Below are 21238 nucleotides of genomic sequence, written 5' to 3'. Positions count from 1 at the left end.
GTTTTAAGAGCAACAGGATTCCACTCTCCAATTTATCTGTTCTCAACACAGACAAACATTTCAGATTTCTATTGTTGTTCTTTAGAGTGAACACCTCATGCTGACAGTACATTGTTAAGCAGCTAATTAGAACTGAAGCCTGAGATCTTCCCTACACAAGTACCTCTGGCATCAATGTTAATATTTAAGAAGGTTGGCATTATTATTACAATAATTGTAAAGTGAATTAACAGTGGTAAACCTGTTATTTCAAAGCATTTCACCAATCACTGCCAGTGCTCTCCCTAACTTAAAGTACTTGACTTCCACTACAGCACAGTGGAACTTGGTGCAGATCTGCTGGTTCATGTTCGTTACCCCAATTTGGAGTGCTGGGCACAGCTCATGGAGGGAACAGACTACACAGCCCATCTGTTGAGGCAGAGCACAGATTCTGCAGGACAAGCGTGGGAGCTGAGCAAATAAAATCTCCGTCATTCTAGCACTCACCCTACTTTGCACTTCAAGTGATCAGCTGGCTGCTCTGTCCCCTCTGACAAGCAGGGATTGTGGGGTTCCTTGCTGGCAGCTGCATTCCACCCCCTGCAGCACAAATGAATTCATTCTTTTTCAGACATGCCCCGGCTGCTTCCCCAGGCGCTTGCAGCAGGCAGCCTGCTGGGCGCTTCCCTGGAGATTCCCTCCAAGTCTTTTAATTTTTCTGATTGTGCTCTAATTAGCTTGACTTTTCATCTGACCCAGGTGAGCTTTGCTGAATTTACCCAGCACATGGCTAGGCAAGATACAGCATTGTAACAATCTCAGATAGGAATCATCCGCTGTGTATTCTTACTTTGTGCTTTACAGACGTAACATCTCTACCATTTCACCATTCCAATACAAGATAACAATAATGCACATGTTCTTCCTGGAAGAGGCTCACTGTACTGATTGGGTCCCAGGTCTACAACACCAAACCAAAGTCAACTTGTGGAAAATCAAGATGGTAAATACAGGATGTTGATGAATTTCTGTAGACATCTTTTAGCATGAAGTCTTCAAGCACAAGCGTTGAAAACTGAAGACTTTTTCCTTTTGCTGTATCTGCTGTAAGAGAATCTCAGCTAAGGTCATGAAAGATGTATTAGAAAAAAAAAATCACTGATTAATTCTATATTGGATAGAAAGAGTGAATAGTATCTTCATCTGGCACTGTTCACATGTGCACTATTTGGTGCCTCTGTCAGGCTACAAAACTCAGCACGTTTTAGTCATTTCTGAAGGCCAAAAATAGGGCATTTTTTAATCTGGGGGAACTTATAACACTACAAAATATCAAAATCATTAGCTACTTATTTAGATATTTATTATCATTAATGTCAGCTTTTAGAAAACTTAAATATATTTGATTTCTAAGTTCACATTTCATTGGAATATAACGTTTCTCAAACAGATCTTTACTACCTGTACAGTTTTTCCCCCACCAGCATCAAGTAGGATTTTAATGGCTAGTGTAACAGCTTTAATAGATGTACTGAAACAGCCTTTGAGTCAGACAACCTCAAAAACCAAGCAAATCATAACAGTGATTTCACCTAGCTTCCACTGTGCCACGGTCTGCAACTGAACCCCAAACCTCTCTATCTTCATTTTGAGTGATGAGGAAGCCACAGTTATTTCTGTGATAAACCTGGATATCACCATTCAGCAATGCAGGCAGATTATTTAATTTATTTAGATATGTTAATTGTTATCAGTAGAGCTCTGGCTACAGTAATTCACAGAAGATAATGACTGCAACTCAACTTTCACTTTCCACTAATTAAAATCCAGTCCTCTAGATTACAAGTTCGCTTCTGTTCTGGGAGAGTGCCATGGTTATTTCTAATTGGAGTAACTTAGTATCAACCAACCAGGGTGATCTACTTAGTTTGGCAAGGGATAGCTCTCTTTGCTGATACTTGGTGCCATAATATATGCCAAGTTTTACTTTCAGGAAGGCTATAAGGGGAATAAAACCTGCACCTCACATTCTATACTTTAATTAAGTGTCTTTAATTAAGATCTTTTTACTCATGAAGGCAGGAATAGGATATGGATAGGCTGGTTAATGGAAAAACTAAGGACCAGAGATTTTTCACCAAAGTAATTAGTAGACCTGCATATCTTCACAGATTATTTATACTTCTGTAATGGCTAATTAAAAAGGCAAACCCACAGGCATTCAGGCAACTGAGCTGCAGGCCTTTACATTCATAACATAATTTACTGAAAATCTACCCAGGACTCCAATAGAAACAACCAGCTCACTCATTAAGGGAGCATTTGTGAGGAAAGCGAAAAGATAAGCCAGAATGCCATGCTAGTCTGAAATAAGCCACGGGTGCCTTTGAGACACCTGAGCACTCAGCTGTCGGGAAAGGAGAGTCAGAGTTGTGATCTCCTGATAGTCACACGTCTGGGAGGAAGTGGGTTTCTTGTACATTGCACCAAAGATGCTCTTTGCAGAGGTGTACACACTTATTCCAAATTCTCTGTGCCTGTATAAATAAACCTATCTTTCAATGATGACATAAAGTCATAATTAAATATCCTTATTATCATTTTCTTAGCAGTAAACAGCGTTTCCTAACAACTGTATTATCTCACTTAAGCAATTAAAGTATTGTGACAATTTTAAGTGAAAAACTTGCTTTGCACCATGTAACATTATTTCATTCTACTTTTTATTGCTGCAACACAGAAAAACCAGTGTTATTTATGTATCTACACGGGTGTTTCACACCAACTCACCTTGGGTATCTGAACTTCCGTAAGTGCTGACATAAGGATCATTGCTCTATAACAGAACAGGCTGATGCTGTAAAGAAGGCTAGAATTTCCCTGCAGGAACCAACAGAGGCAGATTAACCAGTTTGTCAAGATAAAAGCTATGGTAATTAGTAAATACACGGCCATCAGAATTTGAACAGGATTCTTATAGCTGGAAGCAGGCATCAGCATCAGAATTGTCATTAAGTATGACTATACCTTCTTGTGAGAAGCTACACAGGTCTGGGCTCTGTCAGAAAACAGCTCTCCTGTGTGGGAAATGAAGCCAGGGGAGCTTTATGTGTCTCAGAAGCAGTTACAGTTAAAGGCCAGAATGACAGGAAGCCTTCAGGTAAGCTCTGATATTGTAGAATGCAAAGAAGGGTATGGTTACAGTATCAGGTACAATCACCTGTTTTCTGCTTGACCATTTTTTACCATTTTATCCTGGGTAATAGTAGGATAGAGGTTTCATAAGCAGGTCTTTCTTCAGCAGCAAGACAGCTTCCAGACAAACAGAACTCTTTGCGAACCATACGACAGATGAGTCTTACCACAGTACTTTATTTCTTAAAAATCTAGTTTATTGCACTTGTCTCAAAGCACAAACAAAACAAAAAAACTAAATACAGAAAAAAAGGGAAAAAATATACCCTAGTTTTATTAAAGCTACCCTAAAAAGTAGTCTGAAAAGAGCTCTTGACACCAATTTAATATTAATGACCATAGCAAGATACGGTATTATACAGTAAACAAATAACTAGCAAGCTCAAACCATTACTAAGATGACTTTGAATAATGTAATAGAAAAGTGTCACTATTAGGTAATGCCATTGTACTTAAGCACCTGGAGCTTGGCAAGGTGCAGAGAAGTACTTATATTTCTGCTCCAAAGTGGCTGACATAGGAGCTGCCAAAATATACTTTTAAGGTAAATTTCAGCATCTTTGGGGTCCTCAAGATACCAAGCTGTGCTTGCAGAAAACAGACTGGGTTACTTCATGAATCAATCCATTACCATCCACTGCCAGACTGGCTAAAAAAACAAACAACAAAAACAACCTTCTGGAGTAATCACCATGTATAGATATACTGAGGCAAACATCTAATTTGTAAAAGGGAAATAAATCCTTCTTCCCTGTAAGACTGTAAGATCAGACTGAGACCTCACAGCCAGTATCAGAAGTGGTACTAAAAAAAATAACAACACAACGTGACACAACTTGGCTCTCTCTCCACAGATGTACATTCTCACCTTGCACCACGTTTGTTCCAAGTTTAGTGCAGTACATGCACGACCTATTCTGAAAAAGAACAGAGGTTAAAAAGAAAACATCCTTCTCCATATGTGCTAAGTTCTCAAAACAGAAACATCCCCACAATTTAACACCCGGCCTTTTTCTGAAGCTGGCTCATTTACAGTATTGGTTAGCAGCTGCTTAAACATTCTGATGATTTGTATGCTTAGAACAAATAGAAAATAACTCTTCCACCTACTTACTGAACTCAGGTTCTCTCATCTATAGTTCTATTGCTTAAAAAAGATGAGGTATCTTTCAGAGAAGATTTAAAGAAAAATAAACTGCAATGACTAACTTAGGTTACTTCCCAGTTCATTACATACTTCTGCTGCAACATCTGTACGCATAAGACACTTCAAAATTTAGCTAACATAGCTAAAAGTTACAATATTGTTAAGTATTTTCTCACAATATCTCAATCTTAATGGGATATACAGGTAATTCTATCAATTACCATTTTACTTTTAATACATCTGTGTTTGGTACTCAAAACAATTTGAGTCCAGAGGTTAAAGCACTGGCTGGAGGCACAAACGTAGCACAACAGGTATCATGAAAGCTACTCTGTACATTCCTACTTTGTACTAGAAACTCAACATGCAACTTTCTTCTTTTCCAAAGTGGGACTTACCCCTTAAAAATTGTCAGCTCCCTGATGGCTGCATGAAATGGGGAAAAGTTCCCTTGATATTATGTGCAATCCAAACTTCTCATGCTAGAAACAAAATTTCTAAATGCTGAATGTTAGTATAGCCTTACAGACGTTTACATGGAAATGGACCAAACTAAGCTCATTTCAACACTGTGAAATCAGGATGTTCTAAGATCTCTCTAGGAAATACCTTCCTTTATTTTCTTCCATGCTGCAAGAGAAAAGTCATTCTAAACATATACAATAGTTGAAGAGCATTTCTAACAGTTTGGAGTTCCACATAAAAAAAGAAATTGAGAAATATTTAACGTTTCTGATGTAGAGAAATATTTAATGCAATAGAATTTCTTCTCAAAGTAAGTACACATGTATTAGTGTGCATGCTACTGTGAAATAGTCACTTTCACTGCTAATCAGATTAAGTTAAAGAGTTATGTTTTCCAAAGGAGCTGCTACAGTAGTACAGTATAACTGCAGTATGCCACATCTAAAGAGTCTCTCAAGAGAGACTGGAACAAACATCAGAACTCACAGCTTAGAGGCTATTTAACAGGTCAGTTTTTTAATACAAAAGTGCTAATATCACAAGGTCCAGTATGAGTGGCTTTTACATCCAACATTCTGTACATACATTACAGAAGTTCTATATGCCCTTCTATTTTTTTCACTGCTTCACAAGCTTGAAGGACTTCATATCACTTCCCATTCATCTTCAAAATCATCAGGGTGAAGCAGAACAGAAGTATCATTTTTCTGCTGGTTATGGGAATGGCTAAAGGTCTTAGTGAGGCGCTGGAGAAGGGATCCTGAAGTACTGATGGCCCACAGTTCATCCAGAGGGGTCACTGTAAAGCATGAATTAGACATCTTATAATAACAGTAGAAGGGTCCAGTAACATTAGGTAAATAACATTTAGATATTTTTTTTTTTTCTAATTGTACCTAGGGAAGGTTTTTACTGATGTGATAAAAGCTCCTCGATGAAACTGCCAGGCCATGAAGCTCTCCCTGCTTATGGTCAGCTTGAACACCATCAGGCAGAAATCAAAGCAGACATCACAATGCTTTTGAATTAGCACATAGAACCCACTTGCCTGTTAAACGTGCGACACTTCCAGGAATCTTCTTCCAGTAGTCACCTGCTGGATTCTTGTCAGTAATACCGTAACGACGAGCCACATCTCCGTTCGGACAGCGTGCCCAAACGGTCCTTGTACTTACAGCCAGCTCACATGCCTGCAAACCTAAAGATAACCATCAAAAGGCAATAATCACAAGCTTTCTTCTGTACTAAATATACTCACTGAAAAGCTTAATAGGACGGCAAGACTGTAATATTTTTATATCCTCTCACATTAATATTAGAAAGGCACTCTCCGTTATAAAAGGCAGACAGAAATAACTAAATTTCCCTGTACGCTTCCTAAGAAAGGATTGGCAAGATGACAATGCAGGACTGCATTTTTCCTTCCGCTAACTTCAGGGGAGCAGAACAGAGAAGCTTCAAATAGCATCTGAGCTTCTGGCCCTGTGTAAACAGAATATAAGAATGAAGGCCACTTGCAGTACACAGAGCACTTACAAAGAAGAAGGCTTTTTCATTGTGGACTTTGTAGACATGGCATCTATCTACTGACCATACTGATCTCACAGTGTGGATACACTCTGCTCTGTGGCCACAGCCAGAAGCAATGACCAGATAGTCTTTACAAACCTATTTCTGGAACCTCCACTGTATTTTACTACCAGATGGTAAAATCTGAAATTTACAACATTAGTTTGCCTAAAAATGGTTAACATCATAGACGTTGTGGGCATCAGCGTTTGGTTGGTTTTGGTTTTTTTTGTTGGTTTTTTTCATTCCTCCTCACAATAAAGCAAGTTCTCTGCAACTGAAGTGCCATGCACTTTGAAATATCTTTACAAAGCAGACAGCATCAACAAATAGTTATTTAAAAAGGAGCAACTAAGATTTAATTTTACATAAATGCAAGGCAAAAATATAATTACTTAAATCAGAATGCATCCAGAACACAGGATTAACAGAAAGATGTGCAAAATAACATTAAGTTCCTGTTAGCCACATCTAGATGGAAACTCCTGTGTTATATCACTTTTCAATACAGAACTTCTGAAAGCACAGTGGTTTCCTATTGCTTAGGAACACTACTTTAATCCTAACTCAAAGGTAAATGTGGCATTTATTAATCCAGCAGCAGCAGCCTGAAATAGCACACAATATAAATTCATGCCAGAATCAGATTTCTCTTCAGTTAACTATACAATGTGTTTAAGTAAAATCAAGATCTTCTTTCACAGACAATCCTTATCAAATGCTTCACAGACGTTTCTATAAATAAACATACATGATTGCTGAGAAACATCTCTGATTTATGCATTACTACCAAACTGAAAACGCAACATGGATAAAAAAATCACAGTGAGCAAACAGCAGAAAGCACAAGGAATTCATGCCTTAGGTTTGGTTTTTTTTTTACCTGGTACATGCTCCCAGTCGGTGCCTACAGGCATTTCCTCTGTAATTCCCACTCGTACATGGACATTCCATTTGCTGTCAATGGCCCACAGCATCTGATCGTTTGGACTTGAGTGAATGCTGACCAAGTTGATTCCTACTGGCTATAAAATTCAAGTGCAATATTTAAATTTAGTACATATATATATATACATATATATGTAGGTCTGAATGTCTCATCTCAGCAACGGTACAGTGAACTGCCCTCTTCCCCATATGTCATTTTATAGGAATACAACTGTGGAATTCACCACAGCCCACTGCAGTACTGGAGCAGCCACACCTGTAGAATATCCACACCATTATCTATTGGCAAGCCCAAGTGACACGCTCTTCCCATTCTCCTTTATTCTATTTGCTCTGATGGAAATCTGTCTTAACTACTGGCAAAAATCAGTTTTACTGACCAAAGAATTTTAAAGAGATCAAAACAACAATGATAATTTCGTGGCTGATATATTTAGCTAACAGGTTTAGCGAATGCAAATATCCCTTTGGTGGTGGGGAGGGAAGGGAAAGCCACACACTTTAAATAAAATGCAGGTAAGAAAAGGATTTTTCTCCCCGTCAGCTCAAAAAATGTTCCACCAGAGACAACAGTAAGATGCCCCGAAATATGTCATCATCTGACAGAAGCACTGCATTTCTCACAATAACCTCACAGGCCTAAGCTCAACAGCCAGTGTGACAAACCTAAGAGCAAGCTGCTCTTTGTGCATATTAACATACAAAGAGGAATACAGAATCATAATCTCTGTGTTTATAAGAACACGCAACCCAATGCCAGATGGCCTTCTGTGTACATAACAGTTACCTGCTTTGTTCTTGCTTTTGAAATTGTGCTGCTAACATGGGTCTGATCCAGTTATAACTAAGTTTGACTTGAAACTCCAAACCAATCCTGTCTATTTAGGTTTTAAGACCTTTGACAGACTGTCTTCTTGTGTTTGTGCTCTCATCAGGTATTTGCACATGCTGGAAGCATGGAGCTGGTAGAGACTTGAAGAAATGTTTGCATTTCTGGTCACAGTAAATTGACAAAGGCTGCAAGTTGAACACTTACAGAAAAATGCTATTTGTATTGAACAGTAAAGAATACATAGAATATATAATTACCTGGTTACTTTCAAGTTGTTATTCTGTCATGTCACAAATAAACTACTAGATTGCAAAAAAAAAAAAAAAAAACCAAAAAAAACAACCAAAAACACCAGCAGAAAAAACAAACAAAAAAACATCCTCCAACACCATCACCAACCCTCCCCCCCATCTCCCATGAGCTGACATTGAAAAAAGGGAAAGAAAAAAATAAAATAACCCATGGAATATGCCCTGTCTTGCTGCCTCTACACCTGCAGTCATCCTCACACCTGTTTCCCTTCCTCTTTTCCTCCCTCTTTTCTAATTTGTCTCTATGATTACTTTGATTCTGGCTCCTTCCTTCAGCTTGCTCACCTCCCCACATCACTGCCATGCAGTGCATCTCACCACAGTGCTGTTTCCATCTTCATCACATCACTCTCTGTATTTCTGATGTTGTGGTCCCTGCTTTCAAGGAAGCTGTGCAATTAGTAACAGCTTATGCAGACTGAGTACAAACTGTGAAGAGCAGCCTGGTGTGACCCTTGTTACTGATCTGTTGGGATCTATGCACCTTGCTCTCCACTCTCCCATATCAGGAAATCATTCCTCTCTTCCTCTATCGTTTGCCTAAAGGAGAGCTCCCTTAGAAATAACTGGAGGAATATTTTCATCCAGAAAGACTTATTGAGTGCTTATACCTAGGTTCTAAGCCTATGCATTACTACAGAATTGCTGGTACTACAAGCTAGGTAAAGCAAATAAAGTATCCCAAAGGGGTTGCATGAAAGGAGTTGCACCACAGAGAGCTAGACAGCTTCTGCTTCAACTGCAGGCTTAAGTATAATCAAACTACCTCTACCCAACCCTGCAGCACTGATGTATCCAAGAAATAAATGGAATTTATGGAGTCCTAATAAATCTACAAGCTTGGACAAAAATTTTTGTCATTCTTTGGCTTTCTTTAAATAAACTCCTGTTCTCTTTTTGAGTTTTCCCACTTCTCTGGATATTCTGCTTTTGGTTACTTAGTTCTTTCTGACAAACTTGCATCAAGGAAATAATCCTCCTACTCACTGTCATTACAAAAGATCCAGGCAAGACTGTGATGGCAGCATTCAGTGCTCTTAGAAGAGAAGCCCCTACACCAGTGCAGCTTTCTGATGTGCCACTGGCAGTAGAGGACAGGACCTATAGGACAGCTGGTGATGTGGTGATACCCAATAGCTCTGGGAACAAAGCAGTGACAAGACACCGTGAAACAGGGACAGGCAATTCTGAGAGGTGTTAAACACACCAGATGGCTACACATCCTCCACAAACACACATCCTCCTGTCCTCTGGTCTTGCACCTTACTTACAAGAACCTCAGTCTCTCTCCATCTTTTGCTAACAAAGATTTCCCAATACATCATGTACTGCCACACAAGCCAACTATGTACTTTTCAGTTCTTCAAGTTACATGCTAAGAGCTGTGAATATCTTAATTGTCTGCTATAAACAAGAATCATGAAAAATAGTCTGCTAGCACTAACATGTCTGATGACAAAACAGTGCTGACAAAATGAAGTAAACTTGAAGTTGCCCATTAACCTTGTAATTCTACACAAATCATTTCCATTCCTTTTGCAGACCACCAAGAAATTTTCAGTGCAAGCCCTCTGTTTAAACAATGGAATCAAATAAAATCTAAAATAAAAACTAATGCAGCCTTCCGTCCCTGAACTACTACTCAGAAGTCCCGTCTTGCTGTAGTTGCTTCAGTCACAGATGAACCCAAAACAGTTCCCTGTCAAGGAGAGTGCATGCATCACCAAAAAGGCATCAGAATGCATTCCAAGTCACTATTCAGACATATATTGGCAGGCCTCCACTATCTCTTTTCTACTGCAAATACCCAGGATGAGAAAGACTAAACATAATATTCTCAGTCTCATTAAGTCCCTTTTCCCTCTTTTTTAAGATAATGGTTTAGTGGTTGCAAGCAGCATGGGTGTTCTACTCGCATTCAAAAGACAGAAAAACCTTCAGATCCTCCAAGGCCAGGATGAAAGAGTATCACATCTGAGATATTTCCCCCACTATCAAGCACTATCCGTAGATCAGACTAATATGACTATTTTGATTGCTAACAGACATCCAGACCTTATAAAGTAGCATGACAAAGAAAGAATACAACTTAGATTCTGTAATATAAACCTGACTGCTGCACGTTATTTTCAGAGCTTCATTTGAAAGATAGTGAAAATGTTTTACAACCACTAAATATCAAGAAAGCACAAGCAATGTGAGAGCAGTACCAAACAGAATGGTTTGCACTCAGTCTTCAAGGAGAGCAGATTGCTAAATTAATTACCTCTTTTTTTCTCTGTAGAAAAGTTCAAGGCAGTATACAAGAGCAGGAAAGATTACGAATCTATGTTTAGTCTTCCTGGAAGCCACGTGTTTTTCAGTAATGCTGCCATAGAATTGTCAGAGATTATTTATTGACTCGAAAACTAGAGCATTCTTTTCCTCGGAAGCCTTACAACAAGCAGCATGACTCCTTCCTCCACTTTTAGACTTCAGTGAGTAAACAGACCACAGTCTTAGCTCCATACCTCCAGTTAACGGCTAGTGCAACCAAGAAGAAAGGGCAAGAAGGCATGGAGTCTGTTCTCTTGACGTTGGTCGACTTTTAGTTCTTATCCCAACCATTTTCTCACAGAAATATGCAAGAGACTACAACACATGGCATCAATTCCTAGAAAAGGTCACATCAAACCCATGTGACTATTCAACACACTAAAGCTCCAGCAGGTCCATAACATGTTTCCAGAATATTTAGTACAACAGCTGCTTCTTACAGGCAATGAAAATTATTATAATAACGCAAAGCATTACAGCACTAGCTAAAAGAAACACAAGCTGACTGCAAGAGCTCAGATTTGAGGCTGCTAGTGGTATTGAGCAACTGAAAGCATGAAAAGGAAAGCTTCTCACTGTTTCTGTTTCAGTGTTAGTTAAGTCTTGTCAGAAAGCAAATAAAGATTTTTATTTCAGAAGGATTTGGAAAAATCGTCTGCTCGGTTTTCTGAGTGTGTGTCATTTTGTGTATCCTTTTAGTGCACCAAGGCTTCTGGTGCTGATAACAATTGCTATCGAATGTGACAGGCTACATGTGTGCTTTCCTGAACATGATGATAGCAATGCCTTAAAACAAGTACCAGAAGGCTCCAAAGCAGTAAAATACAGTGAAATACAGTGACAACAGTTGCTCCTGACTTGCAATAAAAAGGAAGACAGTAAGCACCGAACAATGGACATGAAACAACTTTAGTAAAATGCTTAAAGTGCATTTCTGTAATGTACAAGAAAGTTGCATGTCTATGGAGAATAGTATATATTTGAAGTTAAACACTGTGGCATTCTGAATAAGCTAAGCAAAACACTCAGCAGCAGGAGCTTTGATCCCATATGCTTATTTGCAACCCACCTCAATACTGCTAGTGTGACTGCTGCCAATTGCAGTTTTCCTTTACATCTTCTTGAAAACAGTGGGGAGAGGATTTCCTGGAGGAATGGCTCTGGGAGGCTTCGCATGAGTAAACATATATGGAACAACAGACCAGTCTTGTCTACAGGTAAGTAGAAGGCCTCATGTTTTGCATCTCAATCTAACTATAATTGACCTAATGAAAGATAGTTCCTGTACAGCTCTCTTCTCAGCATCACCCCAAAGTAGAATTCACAGCAGTGCACAAAGACATCTACACAACAGTTAAGCAGAGCAAGCTATTCTGTGCTAGCAAAAACAGTCTGGAAAGAACAGTCATGTGGATTATGCACCAGAAATAATAGTTTTCCACAGCAAGTATTTTCAACACTAGTGTGGATGATTCTGAAGTATAAATGACAAAGCATTCCCAGCAGAAAAAATTCCTCACCCTCCTTGCATAATTGTTTCAAAAGAGCCCCTATTACAGTTCAGCTTTGATTTTGGCATCTATTAAAAAAAAAAAAAAAGTGCTCATCACTTCCTCCTGTGAAGCACGACTTAACAGAGAACCGGCCTTAACAGGAACCTCACCAAAAAATGCAACAGCAAAGCAGGGAAGAAAGTCTCCAGATTAGTACTGTGTGTTCTGTACGGTAAGCTGAGCTCAAAGATAGGAAAGGAAACAAAGATCTGGCAACCATTTCTAACTGACATTTGTAAGGCATAACCACTCTCCTTATGCTGAACATAGATTATGAAAACTGAAGGTTTAGAAAAGAAAGGAAATCCACTGTGCACTCATTTTTGCACACAGACAGAATGGCATAGAAATTAGTAAAATTTCAAATGCTATTTCTAACAGTTGCTCCTTAGTTTTAAGAATTTTTGAATAACAGTGAAAGGGTGAACAATCCATAACTTAGCTTTGTTCCTTTAGTGTGTGTATATGGAAAAGATAGAATCTTTACTGATCTTGGGGAAGCTATCTGCTCTCAATTGCGATATCAAGCTTAAAACAGAAAGGCAATTAGTTGGCTGTTTATGGGAACAGTAATCAACGATTCTCTAACTTGAAAAGTCTATATTGCAAGAGTTCATTTTATGGCAAACTGAGTTAAGCAGCACTCTGCTGCCGACCCCGGGAGCTACAAAGAATCAAAAAAGCTTTATGCAGCAGTTGAGCAGCAAATGTCTTTTCAAATAACTTCCTTCCACCATTTGGACAGATATTTAAATAAGCCTCTTGATTTAATAAAAGAGCTTTTACAATTTCATTTTCTATAATATTTTGCTTATGAAAGAGCACGGAGTAGTAATTAAGCAAATTGCAATTAATAAAATGTTTATTTTTAGACTAAGATAGATTGTTTACAAGAAATAGACTGCAACTCATTACAAATATTTGTCCTCATCTTTGCATCCATTTCCATCCATCCACTCTTAAATAAAAGTTCTACTTATCTAACAGAACCCTTACTGTAGATTTTAAAAAGCATTTCTCAAAATCAGATTTTTCTTCAGCACCTTTTTCAGTATGTGCCCAAAATCAAACTCCAAACTTATTAAGAACTACTTTCAAAGGGACCTTCAACTTTTAGAGATCTGTCAAAACAATGTTTCAGGTGAAAGTAATTTTTAACTTCTAATCAACCTGTGCTTTACAATAACCCATGTTAGTCTTACTGACTGTATCAGTCTTTTCTCTGGTTTCTGACTGTTTCTTTGGATGACAAATTTAAAAAGCATTACATTTAATGAATATACGTGCAGCCTCATACACACACACTCCATAATATCTATGTTAATATTTATGCTGCTTGCTCAGTATTTGTATTTTATTATGTATTTATGTTACTAATTATGTATTTATGTAACTAAATGTGAATGTAAACCTTTTAAAATGACATTTATTTATAATTTATCATATATTTGTATCATGGCATTTATTTATACTAAATACAATTACATTTAAAGTAAATGCAGACAATGGTTTTATTTTGAATATTAAGAGTGGAATGAAAAACACTTTTAATTTCCTAGACTAAAACCATTTCATCAAGGAGTTTTGATCAGCTTTGTCAATGCCTTTAAAGCTGCTTCCGAAAAGCAGCTTAACTACATAATTTTGACATTTAAACCACAGAATAAAACGGATGAAGTGCAGAAGACTACAAGACTATATAACTACTACTGTTCACGATACTGTAGTATCATCAATCACTTCTTTCTCTCATCCACAACTTCAGAAGACGGGGAGCAGAGAACACAAAACGCTGCTTTTCATGAAGAGATACTGCAGTCAGGACTTATGAAGGGAGCAAAACAGTGAGAACAGCTCCGGTCCAGATTTTGAAAAAGCCATATGGAATCACAGAACAAAAACTGAACTGGAATTATATTCACTGTTTTTGCATAAAATCTAAACAGAGCTATTGTCCCTGAGTACATCTGTGAAGCTGTGCAATAGCAGATGCTGCTCAATTACAGCACTCCTCAAACAAGAAGTGACACTGTGCAAGCAGAGCCTATAGCTGCTCACGAGTCATGAGATCTGGGATATGGCAAGTCACATCAGTTTTGACATTTACTAGGGAACAAAATATCCGCAGTCGGTTTTAAATTATGTTATTTGAGAATGCTCCTGCACTTAAAGCAAGTGAAAGGTAATTTCCATTTCCTTCTTCAAGCAGAAAATGACCGAATCGCTCACAAATACTTCTTACAATCCTTCTGCTGTTGTGAAGATAAAGTGATGCAGCATGAATTATGTCAAAGTCAATTAAGGAACAGATAGCAGCTACTAAGAAGCAAATATTCTTCACTGAACAGTCCACTTCTCAGTCATTTGTTGTATATGTTATCCAAACACTGAGCTAGGATTTGGAGATAATTTTCAAGTTCACGTTCTCTTATTTTGCATTTAACCTTTGCAAAAGCATGGATGGTTGCTCCCTCAGTACTTTAATGATTTGTTTCTATGTGCTGGAATTGTCTCAAAACAAGCATGTAATCCACAAGTTTTCATCTCTGCAAGCAATGTTTGAATATTTGCCCTTTTATATTGACTCATTAGAGGTTGCAATGTCAGGAATTGGCATGATAACAAAAAGAGAATGACAGTGCTCCAGGTGGCAGAAGGTTATCATTTTGGAAGGCAACATCCAAAACGACTGCCCGTCTTCCTCAGCAAGCTGAAAGAAGTAACCTGATTTTCAACCTTTTCCAATTAAAGACTTTCTCCATAAGGAAATCACTGCTAAAGCCAAAGCAAATCCCACCTTCTTGCAAACACCTTTGCATTGAGCAGTTTAACCAATTTCTACAGATTAGAGAATGCAGTCAGTACAGACAAAATAGTGTCACTGTTTTAAGGTTTCATGTTATTTTCCTGGATAAACAAATCTCTGCTAAGAAGATACTGCACAAATTTATATCTCTGCCTCTCTGCAGCTCAATTAAGTGGAATATGTTCCACCCCCTTTTAAGAGTATTATTCTTAGCCTCCACTTCCTGCTGCCCTGCACCCTCTTAACAAGCAAACAACAAACATCCATTCTCCAGCAGTTAAATCTATCCCTTGTTGTATCACTTAAGTCATTTAATACTTATCAGCCTGTTCTGTTATTCTGCAAAACAAGATATAATTTCTCTAGGCTTGATTGACACATCCCCAACACAGAACTAGCCTAACCAGTGCTGTGCTGATGAGGTGCAAAGCTGCAGTTTCATGTCCTGGCCCCTCTTTGCTGCTATAACCCAAGATTGACAGAAGTAACTTACTTTTGCTTATCTCCTAGCAGCCAAAGAGAATGGTGTTAAAAAAACCAAACAAAACACACACACACAAAACTACTGCAACTACACTGCCAGAGACTTACTTTTATGTCTTAGTGTGATCTTTTAAAAGTACCACATATTTCAAAATCTTCAGAAGAAATTCTGTAACACTACAGAATGTAAATCAAATGTGCAAACAAGTCTAGTGCTCCTAGATCAGCAGACAGCTCAACTGATTTTGTGCCAAGGAGCAAAGAATGAAATTGGTACTCAGAGGTCAACTCTCTTACAGCAGTCCCAAACCATGATACAGAATTACAACCATTTCACAGCTTGACTTCCTGAGCATTTGAGCAGCACTGAGGTTTAAGAAGAGATTAAACAAGAAAACAGACACTGGAGAAAATTATTTTGTCCACTCTGTATTCAGAAAATATGGTCCTAGGATACTTTAGAAGGCTTTTTTCCACCCTGATCCTCCCAGTTGGCAGGTAGAAAGGATCCCTTACTTGCATGCTCTGAGAACAAGGGAGGAAAAGAAATGCAGTTGAACTGAACAGTTCTAACCACTGGGTGATAAGAAAAGTCCCTGGATCCAGGCACTGCACCCTGGCAAGCATCCCAGACTCACAAGGGTGAGAATAAAGGATGAGGCAGGAGGCACTATGCCATGAGCAAAGCCTTCCCACACCCTCTGCTTAATGCTGCTTTCTAGTCCAGCCTCTTGCCTAGCAAACAAGAAGGTATTCCATACACACTTCAAGGTTGCATTTTCCTACATGCCTACAAAGCTGCTGCATTACTATTAGAGAAATTTTTGGCTAAGAAAAAAAGTTTCCACTTTCGGAAAAAAGTGACTTGTAAGGCTTAGATGCATTTGTAATAAGGCAGCACATTCAGAGTACGTTGTACTGACTCTTCGACTGCAGGGTTGGTTCTCTCTTGTGAAGATAAGTAAATGTTGAAACTGAACATGTGAGGCAAAGGTTTAAGACATACCATTAAAATCTGGCCCTATTGTTTTCCTTAAGTGTTAACTTATTCCTTTTTCAAAGGCATAGGGCTACAGCACTGTGTTATAAAGAATTCAAATCAACATTTTACCTGTATAGGCGGCTCAATCATTATCCATGCAGGAAGCATCAAGCTCGGGTTAAGAGGTTGGGTTCCTACACGGAAATAAACACCGCCACTGGTGTCACACGCCCAAACGTGCTGATTTCCACAGGCCAGGCTGATCAGCTTCACAGCTCCTAACAATAAAAAGGCTGTTAGCAACCTGGCGTTTTAATTTCACATTCGGTTAATAATGCGCACTTTCATTACTGCATACAATGATGAAAACCAAGCGGTACTACACGTGAGGTATTTTTCTCTTAAATTTAAAAATAAATATCTATAGTCACAGGATACTGCCACCTCTAAAGCACACTGTGAGTATGCTATTAAAATAATCGAATTCAAGCAGAGGAAAAGTTCTGTAACAAATGTTATCAGTGTCTAGACAAACTTTCACATGACCTAATGTGAACTTCTCTCTGTATCTGGCCATGCCTATGTATTTTTCACAGTGTTCAGCCATACATTCAGCAATGAACATTCCTAATGCTACCAGTACTTTAAAAAATACAAGAGCACATGGATCGTACATCTCTGTGTTAACATTCCAGTGTCACATTTCTAAATAAAGGAGCTGGTTTTCAAGTGGGTTTATATTCCATGTACATATCTGTTATTTATTACATCTATGTCAGAAGCACACCAGTATTTTAACTCTGTGCAAGTCAAACACAATGAAGACAAAGTTCCCAAATAAGTAAGTTTTGGAATTATTATTATTATTTCTTCATAAACAAATCACACCCATCAGTCTTGTTACTAAAAGTTGGTAAAGACAGAACTGCTAGCTAAGAGCCAGCTGGAACTCTTTCACGTTCATTTCAGAATAGCCATGTGATGTAATATATGTAACACTTCATTTATTTATTTGTTTTCTTTATTTTGCCTTCCAGCACTGGGACAACACAATGCTAAGTAATGGAAAACATGTTCTACAGAAAGAGAGACTCAACCAGTGCAGATACACCACAGAAGGAATGCTCTGGTCGCACTCCAAACTAAAGACTAAAAATAGGCCTTGCTGGTTGATTGAACATGCCAGCACCTCTTGGGGTATCCCATTCTTGGTAACAGTTTTCTATTTTGCGATGTGAATCTGGGAACAAAACCCTGTAAAGTACATCACTCAAGGAGAGGGTTCGATTCTATCCCATAAGAAGGAGTTTAAAGACTTATTCATGCAGAAGGCAATATTCAGGAAGGCTTGCTGGGGCAAGGAACAGGCAACAAACAGGACTACACAGCTTCTATCCTTTAGTCAACTGAAATTCTAAATATCTCAGCATCAACCAAAATTACTTAACTTTCTGAATCAATGGAATTTGAATTATCTCACCCTAGAACTCCCTTTCATCGTCCATCTTCCTATTGGGGAATGGCATATCATACAAAACCATACAGACAAACTTCAACTGCTTTGGGTAAGAACGTTCAGCACAACTTCCTGCTGCAGGCAGAGGCTTCACACTCAGCAACAAAGTCCAGCTTTTATTTAAAACGTTATGATTCCTTGGAACAAAGTACAACTGCTAGTAATGGCTTTGCCACATGATGTCTCAGCTGTTGAAGTGTTCTGATCCAAACAAGCCCTCAGACATGGAATCACATATCACCTACTCGGCATAGCTGATTTATTTACGTCTACAGTACAATTTGATATTCAAAAATGCAGTCCTTATGTAAATGTTTTGGGGTTTCTCTCTCTTCCCACTTACTGCTTTTACATTAGGAGAAGGTCGTGCTAACCACATTCAACCACTGTTTAGGAAAAAGTAGTGCAATTCAGAGACATTTTTTATAATTAAGGCCTAAAGGTCACTCTACTGTGCTTAGAAACCTTGACAGAGGAGCCCTAATCAATTTACTAGATAGTACTCCCAGTACATAGCATATAGGCAAGAGGAAGGTACTACCAACAGAATACTAATATTTACATGTAACTGATGGCAACACGATCATTTCCACAGAGAATTCTGAATTTCACTTTACAGCAACTTGCTCTGCTTTTCTCAATTTACAGTCCTAACATTTCAGGAGTGAGAACAGACACACATTTGAACTATATATAAGTAGCAATAATTCTCTGGATTTCTTCAGTCCCATTAGTGCAATACAAGTCTGAGATTACAACAGTGGCTATGCAGCAGTGACCTACCAGATGCAATTAACTGGAAAAAAAGCAGGAAATTTTCTTCATACTTACTAATTAACCCACAGTACCAAGTTAGGCAAAATGTCTGAATTATTTCCTGGCCCCAGATTTCCGCAGTCTCACCAGAGTGTGCCACAAAGCTATCAGGAACAGCTGAATGTGATGGCTGAACCCCAGAACTGCTGAAGTCAGTACACCAGGTATTACAGTCTGCTAGCACTGACTGCCTTTACCAATGTTTTGAGATTTGCAAACAACATCAAGGAGCTATTACTTCAGTTTTGCAGCTATTATCTAAACTGCTGGAAAGCAATGGCATCTTGAGGAAAATTCTAATCTCTACTGAGCAAGATGAGAAGGACGGTACAGACAAACCTACCCTGTAGGTCAGTAAAGACAAAAGGTGTCAGATATTGCTTAAATTATGGTAAAATCAGTGATTTGGAACCCATTTATCAGGTCTGGAGAATATGTTTTATGACTGGTAGATAAATTCTTTTTAAAAGATGTTATTAGAAAAGTTTCAGGTGAAGTATACAAGTGATAAAATTGCTTATTGGGACAATCATGAATACTGCAATTAAAAATGGAAAAAATACAAAACAGCTTAAATTTATTCTAGCACAGAGTCTCCCCTTCTTTTACATTCTCTTGAAATAGGAATGCAGGTTATCAGAAAGAGAAGAGAGTATTCTAACAATCGAATTATCAAAGAAATAAATCCAATTAGAATACAACTGGTGAAGCTGGCAAGTGGCCAGAACTACTCTTAACTCTGATGCAAAGAGCCAAACAGTGAGGATATTTTAACGATCAAAATGTAGTCAGACAACCTTGCTCCTGTTCCTAACCAAATAAAAAGGGCAGTTAACCAGTAGCACATTCTCAACGTTATGCTGAATCATGAGATCACTATCAACTCAAACATAAGAGTGTCATCAGCTGTATCATCTACGAATGATGCAATTCTTACAGCACAGTTTTTCTTTACCAAGATCCCAATGAAGCTCTGGTCAGTGTTAAGAACGCATTTACCCACAAAACGCAGGGCCTTCAGTAGGGAACTGCCCAGGGCCATGTGATTATGGGTACCCTGCTTATAGCACAAGAAATATTTAAAGCTGCTGGTATATCTGCACAGCATGGTGTCAGGCTGAATGGTCTCAAACTTTAAAATGGTAAGTAGCACAAAGGCATAAAAAGTATCCTGCAAACAGAAATCATTGTTTGAAAGCATTCACAGATCGGTTATCATGTTCTTTGGCCCTCTGCTGCAAAGCAATACTTTATGGTAAAGTACTGTTTAATCCAGTAAATGTAATATTCCAGATCAAGAAAACAAAGACATACCTGAAAGAAAACACTGTCTTATTAGAGTTAATAGATAGCCTACTCAATAAAAATGCCATACCTAGTTGTGAGAGATCCAGTTTTGTCCAGTGCATCCCTGTTGGACAGCTGGACGAAAGAGTTCTGATAAATATCTGCCCAAGACTGTCCAAACCCCAAATGGCATCCTGGCAGGCAGAATAGTGCACCATTTCAGTCTCTGGTGGCAGCTGCACCGTAGAAGGACGAAACTGAGGACTCTGATCACTGACACAAAACAGATCCTTGTTGCTTTGGCACAGCCACAAAAAGCTTCCTATGGTAAGGAGATTTCTGTTATTAAAATCATTCCTAATCTACTCTGAGAAAGTTAATTCTTCCTCTGAAAATGATCTGTACATTTGAAGACAGAAATAAAGATCTTAATCTAAGACTTCCAAGTACAAATAAGCATCCTAAGTGCTTATTTAGGCACTGAAATACTCCCCCCTTACATCAAGTAAGTTGCAAATGATCTCACTTGAAAAACCTTCTCACATGAAAAAACTAAAATGGAGAAGGCACACATAAGAGTGCACTGTTTTCCCTTCTTTTTTTTACTTGCTTTCTTGGTAATTGCTTTTGAAAAGCCAGCATACCTTCCCAGTTCTATATTATACACGTTTGCCAATAAAGTTAGTGTATTCAGCTGCAATTGTTAGCAACTGCATTACCCAACAGCAGAATTCTTTCATGTCAGCAGCACAGTTTTACCAATAAAATGTCAAGCTCTGCTGCAACAACTGCACTGACAGGAAAAGTAGTTGGTTAGCACAGGCACTGCAGCAAAGCATGTTCCAGGATTTCATACCACAGATTCTGGCAATGCATGCTGCAGCAAGCTACAAAGCTCCTGTTCCTAAAGGACTACTTATTCTCTATTGGATGTCACTGCACCAAAGTCAGAATGATATAACTTCATGTCCACTAGTTTTTCAGATCATTCCCATCTTACTTCAAACATTTTAAACCCCTGTATACAAAA

At 38.4% G+C, this 21238-nt stretch overlaps 1 protein-coding gene across 3 annotated transcripts in view; it reads right to left on the bottom strand.

Annotated features, from left to right (window-relative positions):
• Positions 1 to 5046: 5046 nt before the first annotated feature.
• TECPR2 (tectonin beta-propeller repeat containing 2) overlaps positions 5047 to 21238 on the bottom strand; it is a 37993-nt gene continuing 21801 nt past the window's right edge. For all 3 annotated transcript variants that reach the window (XM_042813327.1, XM_042813328.1, XM_042813329.1), the window contains 5 exons: positions 20297 to 20530; positions 16719 to 16867; positions 7242 to 7383; positions 5838 to 5987; positions 5047 to 5588 (listed from right to left, as the gene is read on the bottom strand). In XM_042813327.1, coding sequence (XP_042669261.1) covers positions 5434 to 5588; positions 5838 to 5987; positions 7242 to 7383; positions 16719 to 16867; positions 20297 to 20530 — 830 coding nt within the window. In that variant the 3' untranslated portion in view covers positions 5047 to 5433. The remainder of the gene's footprint in view (positions 5589 to 5837; positions 5988 to 7241; positions 7384 to 16718; positions 16868 to 20296; positions 20531 to 21238) is intronic.

This window comes from Centrocercus urophasianus, unplaced genomic scaffold, assembly GCF_019232065.1.
Source record: "Centrocercus urophasianus isolate 14NV4802_14NV808 unplaced genomic scaffold, USGS_Curo_1.0 seq_14, whole genome shotgun sequence".
Taxonomy (NCBI): Eukaryota; Metazoa; Chordata; class Aves; order Galliformes; family Phasianidae; genus Centrocercus; species Centrocercus urophasianus.
Note: the sequence above shows the minus strand (reverse complement) of the source record. Positions and strands in the feature narration are given on the sequence as shown.